The following is a 24498-nucleotide window of genomic DNA, read 5'->3' as shown; positions in this document are numbered from 1 at the left end:
GTTGAGTTTTCCAAATTTGCTGGCCTATTGAGTGCAGCACTTTCACAGCATCATTTTTTAGGATTTGGAATAGCTCAACTGGAATTCCATCACATCCACTAGCTTTGTTCATAGTGATGCTTCCTAAAGCCCACTTGACTTCACATTCCAGGATGTCTGGCTCTGGGTGAGTGATCACACCATTGTGGTTATCTGGGTCATGAAGATCTTTTTGTACAGTTCTTCTGTGTATTCTTGCCAGCTCTTATTAATATCTTCTGCTTCTGTTAGGTCCATACCATTTCTGTCCTTTATTGAACCCATCTTTGCATGAAATGTTCCCTCGGTATCTCTAATTTTCTTGAAGAGATTTCTAGTCTTTCCCATTCTGTTGTTTTCCTCTATTTCTTTGCATTGATTGCTGAGGAAGGCTTTCTTATCTCTCCTGGCTATCCTTTGGAACTCTGCATTCAGATGGGAGTATCTTTCTTTTTCTCCTTTGCTTTTCACTTCTCTTCTTTCCACAGTTATTTGTAAGGCCTCCTCAGACAGCCATTTTGCCTTTTTGCATTTCTTTTCCATGGGGATGGTCTTGATCCCTGTCTCCTGTACAGTGTCACAAACCTCCGTCCATAGTTCATCAGGCACTCTGTCTATCGGATCTAGTCCCTTAAATCTATTTCTCACTTCCACTGTGTAGTCATAAGGGATTTGATTTAGGTCATACCTGAATGATCTAGTGGTTTTCCCTATTTTCTTCAATTTAAGTCTGAATTTGGCAATAAGGAGTTCATGATCTGAGCCACAGTCAGCTCCCAGTCTTGTTTTTGCTGACTGTATAGAGCTTCTCCATCTTTGGCTGCAAAGCATATAATCAATCTGATTTCAGTGTTGACCATCTGGTGATGTCCATGTGTAAAGTCTTCTCTTGTGTTGTTGGAAGAGGGTGTTTGCTATGACCAGTGCGTTCTCTTGGCAGAACTCTATTAGCCTTTGCCCTGCTTCATTCCGTGCGCCAAAGCCAAATTTGCCTGTTACTCCAGGTATTTCTTGACTTCCTACTTTTGCATTCCAGTCCCCTATAATGAAAAGGACATCTTTTTTGGAAAAGGGAATGGCAAACCACTTCAGTATTCTTGCCTTGAGAACCCCATGAACAGTATGAAAAGGCGAAATGATAGGATACTGAAAGAGGAACTCCCCAGGTCGGTAGGTGCCCATTATGCTACTGGAGATCAGTGGAGAAATAACTCCAGAAAGAATGAAGGGATGGAGCCAAAGCAAAAACAATACCCAGTTGTGGATGGGACTGGTGATAGAAGCAAGGTCCAATGCTGTAAAGAGCAATATCGCATAGGAACCTGGAATGTTAGGTCCATGAATCAAGGCAAATTGGAAGTGGTCAAACAGGAGATGGCAAGAGTGAATGTCGACATTCTAGGAATCAGTGAACTAAAATGGACTGAAATGGGTGAATTTAACTCAGATGACTATTATATCTACTACTGTGGGCAGGAATCCCTTGGAAGAAATGGAGTAGCCGTCATGGTTAACAAAAGAGTCCGAAATGCAGTACTTGGATGCGATCTCAAAAATGACAGAATGATCTCTGTTCGTTTCCAAGGCAAACCGTTGCTACTTATAGTTTAAGTAAAATGAGAACTGAAACTGAGAAATAAGCATTGGTTTTAGCAACATCATGGTCATGAGGTTTTTCACCCAATGGTTTATCCTGAAAATCTGACTAGAAGAGAGACTTGGAGGTGAGGGTTGGACACAGTGAGTGTATATACCTCTTTGATGAAATTTTGTTGTAAAAAGAAAGGGGAAAATGGATCAGAAATATGAATTCAAGAAAAGTTAGAAACAAGAGAAATTAAAGGAGGGTTGTATGCTGAAGGAAATGACCTCATAAGGAAAGAGAAAACTGATCTACAGTTTTCTGTAGATCATGCTACAGAGAAAACATGCTACATCCATGGTTACCTGGCATCGGGGATGGAGGGCAAGGGAGTGTGTGACCTAGTGATACTCCGAAAGAACAACCTCAAAAACACTAAGCTCTGGCAATTACCCGCAGCACTCTGGGGGGGCTTCCATGATAAACTAGATAATGCATGCACAGTTCCAGCCTTCCGTGGGTTTGTTTTCTGCAATAGACTGGGCCAGGACAGTTCTCACATTTTCCCCCAGCTTTTTTTTTCCCTAGGAAATTGTTTCCTTTTGGAGGAAATCATATTGCCCCTGTTACTCAAAACGTGAGTCCTGAACTGTCAGAGCTCTAGGGTGCGGGTGGGAGAGGGTCTCCACAAGGCCAGTGTTCAGCGGTATCCTGGCAGTTTCCCCTGCCCACCCCCCACCTTGACTGCTCCAGGACATGCAGAGGAGGGAACTTTGGCAATTCATCTCACCACCTGCCCAGTCCCGCAGACGCTACCTGGCTTAGACTGTCATCCGTTCTTGCCTGGTTTAGAGCAACTGCATCTTTTTTTAAAATATAATTTTATTTATTAATATTTATTTGTTTTTGGCTGCACTGGGTCTCTGTTGCTGCGTGCGGACTTTCTCTAGTTGTGGCCAGTGGAGGCTACCCTTCCTTGTGGTATGCGGGTATGTGGTATTCCTTGTGTTGGATTCTCTTGTTGCGGAGCATGGGCTCTAGGTGCATGGGCTTTGGTAGTTGTGGCTCATGGGCTTAGTTGCTCTGCAGCCTGTGGAATCTTCCTGGACCAGGGATCAAACCAGTGTCACCTGAATAAGCAGGAAGATTCTTAACCTCTGTACCACCAGGGAAGTTGCTAATTGCTTTTAACTAGAGAAAAATTCCACGTCTGAAGTATCTACATGCCCTGTCATCTTGTCCATCACCTCATCCTTCACTCCAGCCACTTTGGAGCATTAATCATGCATGCTAAGTCACTTCATTTGTGTCTGACTCTTTGCGACCCTGTGGACTGTAGCCCATAAGGCTCCTCTGTCCATGGGATTCTCCAGGCAAGAAGACTGGAGTGGGTTGCCATTTCTTCCTGCAGGGGATCTTCCCGACCCAGGGATCGAACCTGTATCTCTTACATCTCCTGCATTGGCAGGTGGGTTCTTTACCACTAGTGCCACGTGGGAGCATTAATAGTCCTTGCCTTTATTCTCGATGCGCCTCTAGGCTCAAATGCCATTTTCTTGCTTCCCTTTTTCAAATCCTGATCATCCTTTAAGTCCCTTAACTCTTCAGGATCCAGCTGGAATGCCATCTTCTCCATGAAGCCTTCCTTATCATCTGTCCCCTCGGAATCGGCCACTCCTTTCTTTGAGGGTTGCTCTGTCTCTCCTGTAGCATCCAAGTTCTTGGCGGGCAGGGGTGGTGTTTGCTTGTCCTTTGATCCTTCTCCTTGGTGTCTGCTCATGCACAGCAAAGTGTTGGTGTGGAGAAGGCTTGTGGGTTGAAGGACTGAACGGTCAGTGGGCTTTTTTGTCTCGGGTTTCCTGCCTTGTGGCCTATTGCCCAGACCAGGGCTTTCTACTCGTAGGCAATGTAGGTCCTGTACTGTGGAAAGAGCATGGAATTTAAAATCAGAAGGCTTCGGGTCATGTTTGCCACGTGAATGACTTTGGGTTAACCTGACAATACATAGTCTACCCATAGACTTGCTGTGAATCTCAAATTGGTCATGGGCTTGAAAGTGGTGCCTCTATTCAGATGTAAGTTTTTAGAGCATTAGGTTAAAGCATCTGCCTGCAATGCAGGAGACCAGGGTTCGATCCCTGGGTCGGGAAGATCCCCTGCAGAAGGAAATGGCAACCCACTCCAGTATTCTTGCCTGGAGAATCCCATGGACGGAGGAGCCTGGTAGGCTACAATCCACCGGGTGGCAGAGTAGGACACCACTTCACTTCACTTCAGACATACTGGGTCTGCAAGATCTAGGTTGGCCACTGGGGGGCAGTCTCAGCTGGTCTCTCAGCTTGGCTTGACTGGGTCTGCCGCTTCCTGCCAGCGAGGAGGGCCTGGGATGGTATGTGAACCCATATACCTGGGCACTTCTGTATTCTCAGGGCTGTTTTAGGGTTCAGTCTTTCAGCTCTGGCACTCTTTGGTATGATGGGATTCTTGCTGTCCTGGGCAGACCAGAAACCCATCTTTTCCCTTAGAGATCACAAATGAATGCAGAGGTCACATCAAACCATCTTCTTTGCAATATTATTTTCTTCTATTTTAAAAATTCTATTGTGAAATAATTCACATATTAGACAAGTCATTATTTTAAAGTACACAATTCTGTGGCTTCCATTACAGTCACTATGTTGTGTAACCATCACTGCTGCCTAATTCCAGAAAATTTCCATCATCCTAAAAAGAAACCGAATACCTGTTTGTAGTCCATCCCAGTTTTCCTCTCTGCTCAGTTCCTGGCAACCAATAATCTACTCTTTCTGTGGACTTGGCTAGTCTGGCTATTTCCTATAGCTAGAACCATACCCTGTGTGGTCTTTTGTGGTCACACTGGGTCTGCAGGGTCTAAATTGGCCACAAGGAGGTAGTGTCCACTGGTTTCCCAGCTCGGCTTGCTGGTCCACCCCTTCTTTCACTGAGCATGGTATTTTCAAGGGTCAGCCGTGTTGTAGTGTGTGTCCGTTTTTTCATTCCCTTTTATGGCTGAATGATATTCAGTTGCACGGCGATACTACATTTTGTCTATTCATCCGTTGATAGACACTGGGCTGTTTCCACTTTTTGGCTATTGTGAATAACGTGTTATGAGCATTGGAGTACAAGTTTTCCTGTGGACTTGAGTCCACAGGACTCAATTCTCTTTTCAATTCTCTTTCAATTCTCTGGAGTGGAATGTTCCTAGGAATTACTCTGTCACTCTGTGTTTAGCATTTTGAGGGACTGCTAGACTGGTGTCCAAAGTGTCTGTACATTTTCCATTCCCACCAGCAGTGTATGAGAACTCTGTAATCCTCTTGACATTAGATTCACCCCCTGCTTGCCTTAGAAATCTGAAATGGGAAGGCCCAGGAGGGAGACTGAAGATTGGGTTCCGCATGACAACAAGCTTTGCAAACTTCGTCTGAGAAGCACACTTGGGCTTTGGGGTGATTTGTCTTTCTTGCTGCTTCAAGGCAGCCTCTCCTTCTGGCTGAGAGGAGCCGCTGGATAAAACAGCCTCTGCCTGAGCTGCATTCACCAGCGCTGTTCGCCAAGAAGTTCTTACTAGTCGGTGCCGCCTGGTGGGTTTCTGCGGGGCCTCGTCAGTGGAACTTGGGCTTCCTGGGTGGAACTGGCAGCAGCACTTGCCGCGGTGTCTGGGGTGTGAGGCTGGGGAGACGTCTGTCCAGGTTGACAGGGCCAGCGGGTTGGGTAACAGGGAGATGCTGGTTGTCAGCTCAGGTGGGGCTGGTGAGCAGAGACGCCTCCTGACTTGGGAAATGAGGGCTCTGTTCACAGCGGTAGAGACCTGTGTGCCTAAAATGAAGACGGGTTTGTTCGTGCAGTGTCTGGAGGTGATTTAGGCAGGTGGGGTGGGGAGGAGATTGCTAACCCCAAAGGAGCCACTTATGGATAACGGAGGTTACCAGCTGCACTCACGCTGCCATTAGATGGAGGGAGGCTTGTTTATTTCAGTCCATCTACGGGTAGTGTTTCAGGGAGGCTTGGAGAGAAACAGGCAGGGAGAACAATCCCATGAGCTCTCTGCCTGAAGGTACTGGGTCCACTATCCCTGGTATGTACCTCTCCAGTCACTGGGCATCTTATAGCCGTGGGTGTTTATTCATTCAGCAAATATTTATTCAGTCCCTACTATGCTCCAGGAGCTTTCCAGGCTCCAGTGACACAGTGATGAGCAAAACAAACACAGACAGTTGTCCTTGTGGAGATCAGAGCCTGCTGGGGTGGAGGGGGCATTCATCAAATTCACCCTGCTTGGTTGCCAGGCAGGGTACCGCTGGCTGCTGCGAGAGCCTATAGGAGGTGGATGTCTCTGTGTAGGGGGTCCAGGAAGACTTCCCTGGGGCACTGGGCATCGGAAGGCTGAGTAGGGGTGGGGGTGAGGAGAGGGATTTTGGGGGGAGGGCTTAGCAGGTTCAGAGCCTTCAATGGGACAGAGCAGGGCATTCCAGGGCCTGAAAGAGGTCAGGGAGTGGAGAGCAGAGAGGCAGGGGGTTGGGGACAGGGGGCAGAGAGGGAGCAAAGGGCCAGGCTGCTGAGCGATGGGCAGACTTGTTCTCCTGAGTGATGGGCAGTCATTGAGGGGGCTTTAGGTTTGGAAGAGACATGGTTGGATTTGTGTTTGAAATGACTGCTCTGAGTAGAGTAAGATTGGCCATGGACGTCAGTCACAAGCTTCAGATAATTAGACAGTAGATTAAAAAATGGGGTTTCCCTGATAGCTCAGTTGGTAAAGAATCTGCCTGCAATGCAGGAGACCCTGGTTTGATTCCTGGGTCGGGAAGATCCCTTGGAGAAGGGAAAGGCTACCCACTCCAGAATTCTGGCCTGGAGAATTCCATGGACTGTGTAGCCCATAGGATTATAAAGAGTCAGACATAACTGAGCGATTTCCACTTTCACTTTCAGATTCAAAAGTAAAAATAAGTATTTCCTTGCCTTTTGCAGAGTTCCTAGATTTCCCCTGGAATCCCATGTGCTTGAGAGGATTCTGTATTGACTGAATAGAGGAATTACGGCTCTGGTTTTAAAGGAGGATGGGGCCACCCAAGTGAGACCAGGAGCAACGTTAGTGAAGTGAAGGTTACTCAGTTGTGTCTGATTCTTTGCGACCCCTTGGGCCATGGAAGATTCTCCAGGGAATCTTCCCAACCCAGGGATTAGACCCAGGTCTCCTGCATTGCAGGCAGATTCTTTACCAGCTGAGCCACAAGGGAAAAGTTAATCTTGAACTTTGGATGAGCTTGCTATTGGGGCAGACGGTGAATCAAGGTGCGGTTGAGGAAATGCAGGTGGGACCCCCAGAGAGACGAGGGCCTAGCCAAGTCTTTGTGATGCTAGCTTGAACCTCTGAGGGTCATTTTTTGGCCTTGAATTTCTGGTGAAACCTGAAACCATGTCTTATGCTGGATGCCTGGGGAGCAGACACTTCTTCCTCTTTGCCCAGACCCACCTGCCTGGTGAGCTGCTCTACACACAGACAGTGGCTGACTTAGAAGGTGGGAACCTCGGAGTTCAGCTGGTTCAGAGCTTCTCAGAGTGTGGACCGTGGACCCCTGCATTTGGCATCATCTCTGTGATAACAGTATAAAAACTGCAGACTCCTGGGTCCTACCCCACACCCACTGAATTAGAACTTTGGAGGGAGTGGGGAGCAAAGGCAGGAGTCAGCATTTTATTTTTTAAAAAACTTGAAAAAAATTTTATCTATTAGGTTGCGCCATCGGGTGGGATCTTAGTTCCCTGACCAGGGATCAAACTTATACCCCCTGCAGTGGAAGGTGGATTTTTAACTCCCGGACTGCCAGGGAAGTCCCAGGAATCAGCATTTTAAGCAAGTGTTTCATGGGAGTCTCACACACCCCGGATTTGCTTCCTGTGGCTGCTATAACCAGTTAACAAACTTCGTGGCTTAAAACAGCAGGAATATGGTCTCTCTCAGTTTTGGAGGCCAGACGTCTAAAATCAGTTCCATGGGGCTGAAACCAAGATGGTGGCAAGGCCACAGCCCTTCTGAAGACTCTCGGGGAGGATTCATTTATGGCCTCTGCCCGTTTCTGGTGGCTGCTGGCACTTGGCCTGAGACAGCATCACCCTAGTCTCTCTGCCTCTGTGGGTACCTTCTCCTCTTCTGTCTGTTGTTAAATCTCCCTCAACCTCTGTCTTATGAGGATACTTGTAATTACACTCAAGGTTATGATCGTCTCCTCATTTTAAAATCCTTAACTTAATCACTTCTGCAAAAATCCTTTTTCCACATAAGTTATATACTATTCACAGGTTCTAGAGATTAGGACTAGATATCTTTGGGAGATCATTTTTCAGTTTCTCCCCACTCCCAAATTTCGAAAATCACTGATGTTTCCATCCTTAGGGTAGACCAGGCCTCGGAAATTGGAGCCCTGAGAAAAACGATCAGTGCAAGGTCCCAGAGCCCATTTCTCTACTGAGATTAGAACCCACAACTCTCTCTTTTTTAAGATGATACTTCCTATCCAAATTGAGGACTGGTGGAATTTTTATTTAATCTTTTGGACCTTAAGTATGAATCTCCCTTACCCCATGCCCAGAATTTGAGTTCTAACGACACTGAATTATAGAATTAGAATATCAAATACTTCTCATTTGCTTTCTCCCATAATATGCACACAATAATTTCAAAAGAATGACAAAAATTTTACTACCAACCATATGATTAGTGAAAATAGTGTAAGATTTTTTCTTGTGTTTCGTAAGTTTTTCTTCCAAGATATGTTGTATTGCAGGTTGTAACCAAATAACTTTTTTAGCCACTTTGAACTTCTAAATGGTGTGCTACCAATACGTTCATCCCATTTTATTTTAGGATTAAATATTTACACGTTCCAAGTCAAACCTATAAAATAAGTCTAATTTCTATCCTGGACTACCCCTCCCTATTTCCTTCCTCCCCTGTATGTAATCACTCTTCATATTACGTTTTCTTTCCTGCATTAATTTTCTATTTCTGCCATAACCAATTATGACAAATGTAGGGGCTTTAAAACAACACAAATTTGGTTTCTATAGCTACACTGGAGAAGGAAATGGCAACCCACTCCAGTATTCTTGCCTGGAGAACTCCATGGACAGAGGAGCCTGGCAGGCTATAGTCTATGGGGTTGCAAGAGTCGGACATGACTGAGTGACTAACCACAGCACATAGTTACATAGGTTAGAAGACTGACAGCTTTCACTGGGCAGAAATCAATTTGTCAGCAGGCTCTGCACCTTTCTTAAGGCTCTGTGGGAAAACCCATCTCCTTGCTTTTTGTGGCAAGGATGGCTTTTAGAGGCTATCCACAGAACCCACAACCCCTGATCCTCAGGCCTTCTCTTTCTGGTCCTGGTTCCCAGGAATAATGATGACTGATTATTTACTGAGTGCTTCTTATGTACTCTTCTAAGCAAATTCTATGTCCTATCTCATCACCCTTCCAAACAACCCTATATAGGGTAGATCCTACTATTACCTTCCATTTTACAGGTGAGAAAATTAAGGGGATGAGAGGTTAAATGACTTGTCCCAGGTGACAGGGCTAATTACTGGTGGAGTTGGGATGGATGCCCAGGAAAAGGCCAAACCCTTCTCTCATAGGTGGGGCCCGTTTTTCTTGGGGTTACTCTGATGCTGTCCATGACTCACCCTTCTCTGATATGTCTATCTTTCTAGAAAATATGTAGCCAAACTTTTCTGGAAAGAAGGGTGACCCCTCCAACCCCTTTCCCTTCTGCTGAGAACCAATTCTTTGGTAAATACTGGCCTTATGCTACCCTACAGGCCTTCTCATCTCTTGATGGTGCCAATGACGGGTAAGCAGGTCTTGCAAAGAGATGGGGATGGGTGACTGTGATCCTCAAGAATGTCTTAGGCTAATGGCCTGGGAGGGGCCCTGGAAGGTTCCCAGCCTCCAGACTGTCTGCTGAAAGGCAGAAGGGGCAGGCAGGGCAGCTTTACCTGCACCCTGGGTACATATTTGCTCCTGGCCCTGACTCACTGCTCTCTGGAGGGGCGGCCGCTGGGGCGGGGCCCTCAGGTGAAATGTTTACCTGCTCCACCCTCCCCTCCCCTGCTTCAGGATGCCTTATAGCTTCCCTCCCAGCGGGGCAGGTCTCCGAGAGCACGGAGCATCCCTGCCCTCTGTCTACACCACCGAGCCCTCAGCCATGGCAGCCCTGGCGGCCCGAGTAGCCAGGCAGCGCGCGGCCGCCGAAGGCCTTGGCTCCAGCCAGAACGCCGTGAAGTACTTGGGCCAGGACTTCGAGGCCTTGAGGCGGCAGTGCTTGGACTCCGGGGTCCTGTTTAAGGACCCAGAGTTCCCAGCATGCCCGTCAGCTTTGGGCTACAAGGATCTCGGACCTTGCTCCCCCCAGACTCAAGGCGTTGTCTGGAAGCGGCCCACGGTAAGGAGATGGGCTTGCTGCTGAGAGTCAGGATGGAGGCTCCTCACTTCTGGGCAGTAGTTGAGGGAGACATTATAGTTCTTGCCCGTGTGTTCCTGGAGCCCATATTTCAGACAACCGCCACCCTGGCACTCCCACTTAAAAAATTCTTTTCAGAGACGATAAAGTATAGAGGGAAGAGCATGCAGAGGTTTTGGAACCAGACAAGTTAGATTGGAATCCTGGGATCAGAACCACCCTTTACCTCCAGCTATCTCTTCCCTTTTTGTTTTCATCCTATCAGTTTTACAAAACAGTTACCTCCCCTGGAGAAGGAAGTGGCAACCCACTCCAGTATTCTTGCCTGGAAAATCCCATGGGCAGAGGAGCCTGGCGGGCTATAGTCCGTGGGGTTGCAGAGCTGGACGTGACTGAGCAACTGAGCACCGCCTCTGAGCATAACTCCGTGGCCTGGCCTCCCTCCAGCCCTCCATGGCCATTTTCCACCCCTCTCTGGAACCTCTCTGGGTACTTTGCGATGTTGGCAAAATCCAGGTTGGGTTTATAGTCTAATGTCAGGAATTGACAGCCATGTTTCATTTCAACAGTTTTTTTTTTTGTTTTTTTTTTTTTTTTAGGCCTGTTTTGGGCCAGGTGTTGGCTCTGCCCTGCTTGGGAAGGTGGTTGGGGAGAAACCGAGGGATCAGCTGTGGCCTCAGCTCTGATGGAGGTTGTGGGGAGGCAGACAAGTGAATAAAGGACTGACATCCTGGACAGGATGAAGGAAATGCTAACGGAGACATAAACCATGGGTGTGGGACCCTGGGATGTTAAGACTGAATGATGGAAAGACTTAAGGGAAGAGGATGCATTCGAGTGGAATGAAGGATCCCAGGGAGCCTGGGGAGGCAAGGTGGATAAGGTGGGAGGGGAGAAAGCTTCACTTGGTGACCAAAGTCAGGTATCATTAGCCTTTGCCGAGTTTTTCTCCTTTGTTTCAAGCTCCTTTATATATATATAGTGTGCTTAGTTGCTCATTCGTGTCCTACTCTTTGTGACCCCATGGACTATAGCCTGCCAAGCTCCTCTGTCCCTGGGGATTCTCCAGGCAAGAATACTGGAGTGGGTTGCCATGCTCTCCTCCAGGGGATCTTCCCAACCCAGGGATCGAACCCAGGGATCGAACCCAGGTCTCCTGCATTGCAGGCAGATTCTTTACCATCTGAGCCACCAGGGAAGCTATATATATATATATTTATTTGTGTGTGCCAGGGCTTAGTTGTGGCATGTATACGCTTAGTTGCAGCATATGGGATCTTCTTCCCCTAGCAGGGATGGAACCTGGGCCCCCTGCATTGGGAGCACAGAGTCTTAGCCACTGGACCACCAGGGAAGTCCCTCCTTCATTTGAAATTCTTAGAGCCCTCACCTCCTCAGCCACGTTTTCCCCTAGACTGTGTCTTCACCTGGTCTCACTATCCACATAAATTCGGTAATTTCAGAAGGAAGTGCTGATTTGTGCCTGTCAGCAAAATGCTATAAAATCCAGATGACGAGGTAGTAAGTAGAACCTGGTTAACGTGAAACCTAAGTACTCCCATTATTGAGAGTTTTCAGATGAGTGAATAAAAGCTTGTCAGAATTTACCCTCTCCATTCCCAGTCATCAATAAGGATTCTCACATGGCTGCTTTTGGCTAGGTTGTGCTCAACATCACATGGCATGTTATAGGACCCAGCTTTATCCTCTACGATCTTACAGATTTTTGAATAGGCTCCTGAGTTGGTAATGACCCTGATTCTGTAAACAGAGATGTGCCTCAGGATCTGGGGAAATCAGCCTGTTCCCAAATGCTTCATTTCCTTCTTCCTTGAGGTCTCTCAGGGGCCCGCAAGAAGGCTGGGGTGTCCAGAAATGAGGTGCACCAATGAGTTCATTTGCCTTCTTCCCTCCCTCCCCTCTCTTCTTCCCCTCCCCACTCCCTCTTTCTTCCATCTTCCCTTTTTCTTAGATTGTGGTAAAATACACACAACATGAAATTTACCATCTTAGCCATTTTAAGTGTATAGTTCAGCAACAATAGGAGCATTGACATTACTGGGCAACTATTGTCACCAACCGTCCCCAGAACTTTTACAGCTTGCAAACCTGAAACTCTGTACTCCTTAAACAATAACTCTACGTCCCTGCTTCCCTTCCACTTCTGTCTCTATGAGTTTGACTATTCTGGGTACCTCCTATTTAAGTGAAATCATGCAATGTTTGTCCTTTTATGACTGGCTGATTTCACTTAGCGTAATGTCCTCAAGATGCATCTATGTTGTGGCATGTGACGGCGTTTTCTTTTTAAGATCGAATAGTATTTCACTGTATGAATATTTCACATTTTATTTATCCATTCATCCATCAGTAGACACTTGGGTTGTTTGCATCTCTTGGCCATTGTGGATATGGGTGGACAAATAGCTCTTTGAGATCTCTGCTTTCATTCATCTTGGGTCTGGATCCAGAAATAGAATCATATATGGTAATTTATTTTCGACTTTTGAGGACTAATTATATTGTTTTCCATAGCCAGTGCACCATTTTATGTTCCCACCAGCAGTGTACAGGCTTCCAGTTTTTCCACATCTGCATCCTCACCCTCACCGGTTACTTCCTGTTTTGTGGTGGTGGCCATACCAGGGAGTGTGAAGTGTGGTCTCATCGTGGTTTTGATTTGCATTTCCCTAATGATTAGTGATGTTAAGCCTCTTTTCCTGTTTTTTCCCCATATTTTCTTTATTTATTTTTGGCTATGCTGGGTCTCGGTTGCTGCGTGGGCTTTCTCTAGGTTTGGGGGAGTGGGGGCTCCTCTCTGGTTGCGGTGCCGGGCTTCTCACTGTGGGGTCTCCTCTTGCTGCAGAGCGTGGGCCCTAGGGCCCATCTGGTAGTGGCAGTTCCCGGGCTCTAGAGCACAGGCTCGGTAGTTGTGGCAGGCGGCCTCCTCTGCTCCTCACTCTGTGGGATCTTTCCAGACCAGGGATTGGTGGATTCTCCACCACTGAGACACCAGGGAAGCGCTCATGTGCTTGTTGATCGTTTCATAAATCGTCTTTGGAGAAAGACCTGTTCAAGTGCCCAGTTTTCAGTGAGTTGTCTTTTTTTTGTTTTACTTGCCGCTTTTGACGATGGCCCTTTAGCTCCTGGTTTTAGGCACCTGAAGCCAGCTGCCCGGGTGTGGCTCTTAGAACCCTCATTCCCACAAAGATGTTAATTTTTTACTTCCTTTGGGAGAAGGGCGCTGCTGCTGCTGCTGCTAAGTTGCTTCAGTTGTGTCTGACTCTGCCCGTCTACAGTAGCCCACCAGGCTCTCCCGTCCCTGGGATTCTCTGGGCAAGAACACTGGAGTGGGTTGCCATTTCCTTCTCTAATGCATGAAAGTGAAAAGTGAAAGTGAAGTCACTCAGTCCGACTCTTGGTGACCCCGTGGACTGCAGCCCACCAGGCTCCTCCGTCCATGGGATTTTCCAGGCAACAGTACTGGAGTGGGTTTCCATTGCCTTATCTGGAAAGGTGATGAGATGGGCTAAATTTATATGGATATTTGTTTTTTCCCCTCTCAATCATACATAAAGCTTGATACTTAGATGTTTTCTGAAATCATAAAATTTGACATCCTGCCCCTGCTGGGTGTTTCTGACTATTTTAAGTCCTGAGTGAAAGGTTTGGTTGGGCTCTTGAAGGGTTGGAGGACAAGTTTGCCCAGACTGAAGAGCTCATGGTCAAGCTTGGGTTCTCAGGAGAAACTTTTAGCTATTCATGATCCTAAGACAACACTTCCGCTATGAGTGTTGGACACGGACCACAGCCCTATCACAGATGACGTGTCTGCCTGTGAGACCAAGGAGTACTCCTAGAAGCGGCTTCTCATCTTGCAGCTTCCCCGTGGCTCTGGGTTGATGCCCAGCCGGCCTCTGTGGTTTGAGGGATGCTCAATGTGTGCAGGCCCCAGTGCAGCCTAGTCAATGATTTTCTTCTGTGTCCTTTTTTTTTTTCTCTCTGTAATTAAGCAGTTTATTGATCCCAAGGAGAAAACCAGAGAGAGAGAGAGAGAGAGGTGTGAGACAATGTCAGCTGCATGGTAAAGACTCATGGGACAGCCACCTCCAGTTAAGAGAAACCTGCTGGGTTGACCTTTGGGAGGTTCGGATAAGCATGAGGGGGCGAGGCCTCAGCATGGGGCTTCCACTCTATCCAGCTGCTGCCGCTTAAGTGAATGAATTTGGGAATTTTTCAACTCCACCTTGATTTATTGAGAGCTGGTCATGTATAGATGCTAGCGTGGCGCCTCTGTGAAGTTTTGCTAGCTGGGGAGATAGTCAGAGAGCGGACTGGCAGCAGAATGGCCAAAAGCTTGGGTTTGGGTGTCAGGTGGATCAGGATTCTGGTTTCCTCTCTTCCGTTTATTAGCTGTGTGGCTAAGTTACTGACCTCCCCAGGACTCAGTTTCCTTCATCTATAAAATGGGAATAACATGGGACATCTTTGGCAGTCCAGTGTGCTTCCACTGCAAGGGATGTGGGTTCACTCCTTAGTCAGGGAGCTAAGATTCCACATCCCACATGCCATGTAATATGGCAAAAAAACCACAAAATAATAATAATATGACTTACCTTATTGGGTTATTGGGAAGTTTGAGTAAGAGGATGAATTTAGCCCAGTGCCTGGCATGTAACAGATGCTCAATTCTATGAGCTGTCTCTAGCTATTATCGTAAGACAAAATGTCCAAAGAGTGAAATATAAATATGGACACAATATACGGGAGTTCAAGGGCAGAAACAGTTAAATTGACTGTGGAATCGGGGCTGGTTAATTACTGCAGACATCTGAGGTGGGGGTGGGGGTGCTGGTGAAAGAAGAGGGTCATGATCAAGACCGAGCAGGCATGGTGTGAGCAGAGGCACAGGGCCGTGGATGTGCGTTCAGAGCTTGTTCAGAGGACGGCAGTGCCTGTAGTCAGAGGAGAGCACTGTGGGAAGCAGAGAGCAAGCCTGGAAACGTCAAATGGGGCCAGACCCTAGAGGGACAGGAGTGCTGGGCTGAGTCCCATGGGCATAATCAATGGTGATGATGATGAACATGACCGCATCATTGGGTTTCCCAAAAGTGCACAGCCAGGGCTCCTGACATGCCAAACATAGACTCTCAGACATGGACTAATATCCTGGGGAGCAGCGTTTCCAAGTTGTGAAGTCACTGAGAATGTGATTTAAATCACTTCCTGCCTTGAATTTCTTACTGATACCATTGTTTCTCTTGTAACTTCATCAGAGGCTGATAGGAGGCTTGAGTAATTGAGTTTGCGGTGTGTTCTGATTACCTGAGAAATTGTAGACATTATTGCTGAAAAGACATGTTTGTTCTTAAAGGAAGAAAATATATTGTCCCAAGTGTAGGGAGTTGGGAGCCTGCCTCTTTGCAGGGGCCTGCCTCTTTTAAATGTCTTTGACTGCCAAGTTACTTTGTATCTCTGATATGATCTGAGTTCTGATAGAAAGTTAGCAATGGAGAGAAGACTTTGGGAATATTCTTCAGGCATAATGCTGAGATATGATCTCCTTGCAAGGCTGAGGACATTCTGTGGCCCCTGAGAGATTCATACAACATATAAGTCAGGGATTTCCTGGTTGCTTTCTCTTGGGGGGTGGTGGTGTACATTTTGAGTTATGCTAATGAATAACATGTAATCAAATGAGCATTCCATTGCCTAGGAACCTTCTTGGGCTTCCCAGGTGCTCTAGTGGTAAAGAACCCATCAGCCAATGCAGGAACCACAAGAAAAGGTGCATTCGATCCCTGGGTTGGGAAAATTCCCTGGAGGAGGGCACGGCAAACCACTCCAGTATTCTTGCCTGGAGAATCCCTGCCCCAGAGGAACCTAGCAGGCTACGATCCATAGAGGTGCAAAGAGTTGGACACGACTAAAGTGACTTAACAGGCACACACAGGAACCTTTTAGCACCACTCTGGTTATAACACTTTCTGTTGTCTCCAGCCTTTGCAAACCACTCTGTTTTCCAAGCCAAACTTAACATTTTAGCTGAGCTTGGTAGACCTATTAGGTATGAGTCTAGTGTGCGTCTACTATATAGACAGTGTGACATGGGTAATTGGATGTACAGCTTGGGGGAGTGATTTGGGAACATCAGCATACTCTGTACTTAGTAACTGAAGCCACAGGTCTGGATGGCGTCACCCAGGGAGAAGGCTTCGGGCATGTTATTGCTCTACGAGATGGGGTCATGCCCAGGACTGAGGACTCAGCTCAGGAGTTCCTGGTCTTGAGGATGAGCAGAGCAGAGGAAGTCTCGAAGGAGACTTGACAAGGAGTAGAGAGGTGAGAAAGTCAAGAGTGAGTGAGAATTCAGATGCCAAGAGAGGAGGGTTTCAGAAGGTGGGAACAGGCAACAGTATCAAGTGTAAAGAGCAGTGAGATGGAGGATGGCGAAGCTCATTCTGTGAGTGCTGGTGAGAGGAGTTTCGTGGAGCCCTGGGAGATCGGAGCCAGGCTCCAGGAGGCTGACGGGTGGATGGGAGACGAGGAGCTGGAGACTCTTTAAAGAAGGTTTTTAAGGAGAGAGATTCTGCCAAACCTCTGTTCAGCGTGCTCTCAGCCCTTCCTTTTTTTTTTTTTAATTACATTCAACATTTCTTTTTGTCTCTCCATTTTTATTAAGTAAAATTTCAAATCTCTCTACCTTCTGCCCACCAAGAGACGATGTCTGGACTCTGGGATCTTCTTGATCACCTGGGATTAGAATTTGCTGCTGTCCACTTTTAGAACCCCTAGTTTGGCTCATGTCACTTTTTGTCTGTAAATTGCCACTGGAGGGACAATTGGTGATCCAGTGGTTAAGATGCCGCGCTCCCAATGCACCAGCCTCAGGTTTAACCCCTGGTCAGGGAACTAGATCCTACATGCTGCAACTAAGACCTGGTGTGGACAAATTAAAAAAACAAAAAGTTGCCACTAGAGGTTGAAACAAATAAGCAGAACTAAGCTCCATCATTGGAAGGCTGGCTAAATAACTCATGGTGCTTATTATGAAATGATAAAGCTCTCTATGTGCTGAGCAAAGATATACAAGATAGAAAATGTATATATATAAGGTGTTAGTCACTCAGTCATGTCCGACTCTTTGTGATGCCATGGACTGTAGCCCACCAGGTTCCCCTGTCTATGGAATTCTCCAGGCAAGAATACTGGAGTGGGTAGCCATTCTCTTCTCCAGAGGATCTTCCCAATCCAGGGATAGAATCTGGGTCTCCTGCATTACAGGTAGAGTCTTTACTATCTGAGCCACCAGGGAAGCTATATATATGTAAATATGCTTTTACATCACAAGTTTCTGGAAGGGTATACAAGAAATGTTAACAGCAAGGAATCTAAAGTGAAAGGAATTTTTTTGTTTTTATAGCATTATTTGCTGTTATATATATATTTTAACCCATGGGCACACACTATTTAAATGAAAAACAAGTTAGTGATTTTTTTTTTTTTTTAATATTTGGAAGAAAAAAAGCCAGCCCAAAGGTGCTATCTCTGCCCATTTGGGCAGGAGGTTTATACAAGGGTGTTAGGGCTGCCACTCAGAAGCCTCCACCCCGCATGGTCCCGGAACCTCAGAATCCCAGCTCATGGCTGCACACCCACTCTCTCTGTCTGCCTTCAGCCCATCATTCTCTTGCTTCTCCTTTCCTTTTTGATCCACCATTTCTTTATCTCTATGGAGTAAGATGGGCTTCCCAGGTGGCGCTAGTGGTAAAGAACCTGCTTGCCAATTCAGGAGACATAAGAGACTAGGGTTCAATCCCTGGGTTGGAAGATCCCCTGGAGGAGGGCCTGGCAACCCATTCCAGTATGCTTGCCTGGAGAATCCCATGGACAGGAGAGGCTGGTGGGCTACAGTCTGTGGGGTCACAAGTAGTCGGACATGACTGAAATGACTTAGCATGCAGTCACTCATGGAGTAAGATGGAAATATGTCCCATTCTTTGTTGGTCAGACAGTCCCTGATACAGCAAAACTGGGCTGGTTTCCTTTTTGTCCCTTGAGGTCCCACCCTTGTTCCCTAAGAGTGTGCCTGGTGGTGAGGCAGACCCACCTCTCCTTTGGGAACCAGTCCTCACATCTGCTAAGTCACTTCAGTCATGTCCAACTCTTTGCAACACGATGGACTGTAGCCTACTAGGCTCCTCTGTTGGAGTGGGTTGCCATGCCCTCTTCTAGGGATCTTCCAACCCAGGGATCGAACCTTTGTCTCTTATGTCTCCTGCATTGCAGGCAGATTCTTTACCACTAGTGCCACCTGGGAAGCCCGTTGTCTGTCCTAGATTCTGCTTTTCTCATGCACATGTATCATCTACCACCTAATAAGTCTTTTCAGGCATAATCCCTCGTGGGCCTTTCTCCCTTTTCTCCTTTTGTTTTCTGTGGTCTACATTCCAGTATTAGGCACTTGGCTTTTCCTCTGATTTTTTTTAAAGAAAATTTTTATTTATTATTTATTTTTTGGCCATGTTGCGTGGCCTGCGGGATCTTAGTTCCCCAACCAGGGATCCAACCCGAGCCCCCTACGGTGGAAGCGCAGAGTCCTAACCACTGGCCCGCCAGGGAAGTCCCTTGCCTCTGATTTTTGTCATGGATGTCTATCTTGGTTTCCCACGCAGGCTGAAAGCACTTTGAGGCCAAGAACCATGTGTGTTCTTTCCCTCTGTGTCACCATGCTCCCATTTCCCCTGCCCGATATGGTGCACCTAGTACCGTGTATGGAACAGGCGCTGAGTACATCCTTGCTGGATGTACACCCTTGCTAAACATCCAGAAAGAAAGCAGGCCCACAGGATGCCTTCTTGTGCCCTAATAGAGCTCCAGGGCCACGAGCTTGTCTGTGACAAGTGCCACTCTGAGATAGCTGAGCAGGGAGGTGGCAGAGTGCAGGTCAGATGTGGGAGTGAGGTTGAGTTCTCCTCTCTGGACAGGACACTTCCTGAAGCCTCAGTGTTTCCATCAGCACACAGGGTCATCATCACTCGGTCAAGTGTTTAATGAGTGTCCGCAGGGTGCAGAGCATTTTCTTAGAGTGCTAAACATTAGCCTCATCCTCTCCCTAAAAATAGGGGTGTTGTCCCAACGGTGAGATCACGTTTCATCCTGTCATTATCTTAGCCTTTGCCTTTCTCCTGCCTCCCCGCCTTCACACCCACACACCCACACCGTATGTATAGTGATAAAAAGCCTGCTCACAAGGGGAGCTGTGGGCTCCAACGCCTGCTTTGCCACCCCTGGCTGTGGGACTGTGGGCAGCTCTCCTGCCTTCTCTGGGCTTCAGAATCCTCGGTGATAAAATGCGGTACATGCAATAGATGATCCCTTGGGCTTCTTCCATGAATTTTGTGACCATCAAGCTCCTTCACCCTTGGTGCCACCATCACTGGGCATCTTTGTGACTTGTGTTTTGTCCCCGATTGTTTCCAGGAATTGTGCCCCAGCCCTCAGTTTATCGTTGGAGGAGCCACGCGCACAGACATCTGTCAGGGTGCCCTGGGTGAGTCACTGGGGAGAGTCCTGTTTGTTTTGGGGGAGGGCAGGTGTGTGTGTAATGAGTAACATCAGATTACGCTGTTAGACTTGACCGTCTGCATTAGGTCTGTCACTTACCTGTATGGGTCTTTGAGACTGCTGTCTCCACTCTGGGTCTGGAATACTGGAACTCCCTTTGGTTCCTTTTAACCAAGAGATTTTCCATATGCTCATTTAACCCTTTTTAATGCTAGAGTCACAAGCTAGGATTATAGGCATACAGTAGATAATGCTAGTATTCTTTTTTTTTTTTTTTAATATTTATTTATTTGACTGCTTCAGGTTTTCGTTGCAGCATGCTGTATCTTTCAGTTGTGGCATGCAAACTCTCAGTTGCAGCATGTGGGATCTAGCTCCCTGACCAGGGATCAGACGTGGGCCTCTGGCATTGGGAGTATGAAGTTTTAGCCACTGAACCAGTGGGAGAGTCCTTGTGCTGTGTGTTGATAATAGTTTCCTGTAAGTGGACATGATTCGTCCTGTGGAGTGGCCACATGTATACAATTAGGCGTCTAAGTCGCTTTAGTCATGTTCAACTCTTTGTGACCCCTTGGACTCTGTCCAAAGCTCCTCTGTCCGTGAGAGTCTCCAGGTAAGAATACTGGAATGGATTGCTGTTTCCTCCTCCAGGGGATCTTCTCCACCCAGGGATCAAACCCGAGTCCCTTTTGTCTTCTGCATTGCAGGCGGATTCTTCACCACTAGCGCCACCTGCTGTCACAATAGATGCTCTTTTCATGAGTAAGAAAACAAAAATCCTAGCTTTGCATCCAAGCTTTCTTTCCTAGGCCAGGAATCATGGGATTAAGAACCTTCACTTTCCAATCTTTCATATTCCCTCCAAATCAGGCACAGTTAAGTTAGAGGAATAATGTATTTTGTTTTGTAAGTTCTAGCCTTAAGTGTTGGAAACCAAGGTTCTGTTTGATAGCAGATTAGCATTGTTGATCTCATAAGCCCTCCTGATCCCAGGATCTCACGGTTTCTGCCTTGAGTTGGACAACACTGACATTTTAGGGACAACATGGCTCTGAATTGAATTCGCCGGCTTTCTAAACGGCCAGCCGGTGACAGCTGCAGGATATAGAACTGGAAACGAAGACAGGAGGAAACAAATCCTGCTTGCTTGAAAGTCAGCCAAACAAACAAAATCTCCGCATCCACATGGCCCCATCGCCTTTTATCTTTCCGGAGATTTCCCCTCTGTCTTTTTTCTCCTTGCACTGCAAACCTGTTCTCTTCAGCCTGCTGGAAACCCTCTATGATTTTGAAAACTGCTGGCATTCATTTTAAATGCTTCCAGTGTTCTGTCCTTTAATGAGTATAGCAAATATCCCCTTAGCCAGAGCTCATGGAGCGTGAGTACAAAGCATTGAGAACCATTCGGGTACCACATAGACGTGTGCCCCAGTCCCTGAAAGCCACAGCCTCCGTGTCCTCAGCCTTTGAGTGAGGTGAGGGCTCCCAGAGGGCTTGTGTTCTGACCTTTTCTTGTTCTGGTAAGTGTACTGTGCCTTTTTACTTCAAGCGAAATGTTTAACCTAATATAGCATGCATCTCAGGGAAACACAACTTCACATTTATGCTTTTAACAACTTCTTGTTGTAGATGGGTTGACTTTGGAAAAGGTATTTAGTGTCTTTTAATTGATTGACTTGGAGAGATCCTCCTTTGAATAGTTTTAAGCTCGGAGGAAGGAGAGTTTCCCAAAAGAGGCCAGAGCGTTACCATGGTGAGCATGTGCTGCTGATGGAGCCGGCGGCTGGAGGAGCAGGAAATGAACCCGACTCCCCGAATCCAACTCACATCAAAGTGCTGGGGCGACGCCGCGGAGGCCGCCCTGGGTTAGCCCGGAGCTGCCTTGGTGGATTTTAATGAACAGAGCGGAAAGGCTTGTTGAGTCCAATTTCCTGAAGGGTGCTTGGTATGGGGCCAGAGGGCCTGTGGACCAGATGGAGCTGCAACAAGCATCGAAGTGGGTACCTGGGTGCCGGGCCTGCAACTTGGCCCCAGGGTGGATGCCAGGAGCTGCATGACAGCAATCCGTGTGGACTGAGACTTGGGCCTGGCGGCTTTAACAGTGGGTGGACCGTGGAGAGATTAAGAGGTGGTGTTACGTGGCACCTGTCAGGGAGTGACAGGGATTAATGCTTGCCCAGTGCCTTGCAGGCTTGACAGAATCCAACACAGCGCAGTGGGGTCTAATGCAGATTTTAAATATTATTGTTACTTTTTTACAGTTTATCTATATAATGAAAATGATGTCCTTTACACAGCTTTGTGTCACTGTTATTTTACTTTTATTTTGAGTACACACTATTCAAAAATGAAAACTGAAAGGTCCAGAGTGAAAATTTGGCTTCCCATCTATCTCCATCTATTCTGTTTCCCTACAAGCGTTTTAAAATCCATCCAGTATTTCTTTATGCAAATTCAAGCAAATCTTAAAATGTATTCTAATCTGTATCTCTTTTTTGCCTTGAAGATAGCATTCAGTAAATACTATTTGGCACCTTGCCATTATTTGTCATTATTTCACTTAATAAAATGTCTTGGAGATCTTTCCAAGTGAGTGTATGAAGGGCTTCATTCTTTTCTTTTTTCCGTTTTTATTTATCTTTTGGCTGTACCTCATGGTATGTGGGATCTTAGTTCCTAAACCAGGGATCAAACCCACGCCCCCTGCAGTGAAAACTCAAAGTCTTACCTACTGGACCGCCAGGGAAGTCCAACAGCTTTGTTCTTCTGTGACCACTCAGAATATTGCAGTCCATTGTGTGATGTACCACTGTTGATTTAGCCTGTCTCCTATCCATGGACACTTGAGTTATTTTCTCTCTCCTGCTATTAAATTAAATGTTGCAGTGAATGTCCTTGTGTGTGCAAGGGTGTTTGTCAGCAGGCGTGGAGTTTGGCTGCTTCAGTCATTGTGGAATATCTCTCCCTTCTATTTGATCAGTCTCACTATCACCATTGTCTTATCTACTCTGAGAAAGGACCCAGGACAACTATTTACACTTCAGTGTAATTTGAGTCAGTGGGTTCTAGGAGCCTCTGTGTGTTGAGTATTATTTCTAGAGCATGAAAGAACTGCACCGTTACATCTTAGTTACTAACTTATTTCCTTTTGGTATGAATGCAGGCAATGAAGCACAGTAATAGAAATCATGGATTATATTCCTGTTACGTTACAATTGTTGTAAATATCTCAAAATACCACTTATACTCATCATTACCTCATAATTATGCTGCTTATGAGGTGCCACTCCAAAACTTTTATGTAGAATGTTAAGAGGCATGAATCTTACTCTATCTTAATTTTAAAAATGTATTTTGATAACTGTTTTAATATAATATAATATAATATATATAAAATCTAACTCTTGCAAGAACTTCATGTGAGTCCTTACCTTGTGAGTCTTTGGCTCCCACCAGAGTCTGTGCTCATGCGAAGTCCAGGAGCTAACTTTCTTTGGTGACGTTATTATAGGATGAAAGACTGGGAAGTCTGCAATGCTAAAGATTCAGTTGCTCCAGATAATTACTCACAGTGTCGTATGCATTTTGTTGGGTGACTCAGTCTCTGCTGGAGGACAGGGTGGTTTGCCTTCACACACATAATCAACTAGGGATCTGGTGATGAAACAGCCCCTAGACAGAAGCCCTCCCTGGATCTTCAGGCCTGGCACTCATCGTCTCGGTGCACTAAGAAAGGGTCTCCCTCAGCCTCAGCCTTTCCATGTCTTCCTGGCAGAGCCCACACTCACCAGATCTGGCAAGGGCCACTCACGCAGTGTCCCTCCAGTATGAGGGGATCTCGGGGCCTCACTGTATCATGAGCGAGTAAGTTGTTAAGTGTAGGATTCCCTGTCTGTGGTACCCATTTCCGGCGAAGGCCCATGGCTGGTGCATCACCCAGGGAACTGCTGGCACCTCGCCGGCCCCTCTGCTGTTTGTCCCTACACTGTCTGTCTCTCTCTTGTTGACCCATGCGTGTCCCTCTGAGGCCACAGAAATAGATCTTGTCCCACCATGAAGTTCATGTTTCTGGCTTCATTCACCTGATGCAATATATCATGACCATGCACCAGCCACAACTGCTTTGGTCACTGGCTTCAGAAATCCAACTCAGTCAGCTTAAGGAAAAAGAAGTTGTTGGCTCATCCCCCTGGACCATGGGAAAGGAAGGGCAGCGCTGGCCTGGGGAAGGCTGGGTCCAGGGATCCAGATGTTCCTGGAGCTCTCTCTGCCTGTCGTGTCTCTGCTGGTCTCTCTGTGTCTGCTCCACCCTCTCCCAGGCCAAGCAGGCTCCAAGCAGCGGAAGAGATGACCACTAAGGTTCCAGATGTCAACTTGGTACGATCGTGAACCAGCTTTGGTTTAATCTCAGAAAAAGTCTCTGGTCTGGTAGTTGGGTTCTTTGCCCATTCCTAGGGGCCTTTCAGTTGGAGGGGTGGGGGACTCTATGGTTGGTTTAGCCTGGGTCATGGGCTTGCTCTTGTGACTGCAGGCCTTCCCCCAAAACACTTCTCCGAAAGGAGGTGGCAGTGGGCCGACAGAATGGAGAAAGCCTACTTCAGGTCTGGCCACACTGTGCTCTCCCCGCCCCAGGTCACCCTTGCCCTTCCGACTCATTGGTCCTGCCCTCTTCTCTCCCCACCCCCAGCCCCCGCCCCTGAATCCAGCACCCCGCAGCGCTCCAGGAAATGCTTCTCCCCAAGGGCCGTTCTCCTCTTTCTCTGAATCTGCCACCAGCAGTGCCTCATTCACAGCTGGAGTGCAGAGAGCCCTGCAGGGAGACCTGGGTCTTCGCAGTCTGCCTG

At 47.0% G+C, this 24498-nt stretch overlaps 1 protein-coding gene across 1 annotated transcript in view; it reads left to right on the top strand.

The window, feature by feature from the left end:
* Nucleotides 1–9779: 9779 nt before the first annotated feature.
* CAPN8 (calpain 8) overlaps nucleotides 9780–24498 on the top strand; it is a 70172-nt gene continuing 55453 nt past the window's right edge. Inside the window, exons 1-2 of the mRNA XM_043924368.1 lie at nucleotides 9780–10069; nucleotides 19571–19640. Of these exons, the coding sequence (XP_043780303.1) occupies nucleotides 9833–10069; nucleotides 19571–19640 (307 nt within the window). The 5' untranslated portion in view covers nucleotides 9780–9832. The remainder of the gene's footprint in view (nucleotides 10070–19570; nucleotides 19641–24498) is intronic.

Source organism: Cervus elaphus, chromosome 14 (assembly GCF_910594005.1).
Source record: "Cervus elaphus chromosome 14, mCerEla1.1, whole genome shotgun sequence".
In the NCBI taxonomy this organism is placed as follows: Eukaryota; Metazoa; Chordata; class Mammalia; order Artiodactyla; family Cervidae; genus Cervus; species Cervus elaphus.
This window is presented reverse-complemented; position numbering and strand designations above follow the sequence as displayed.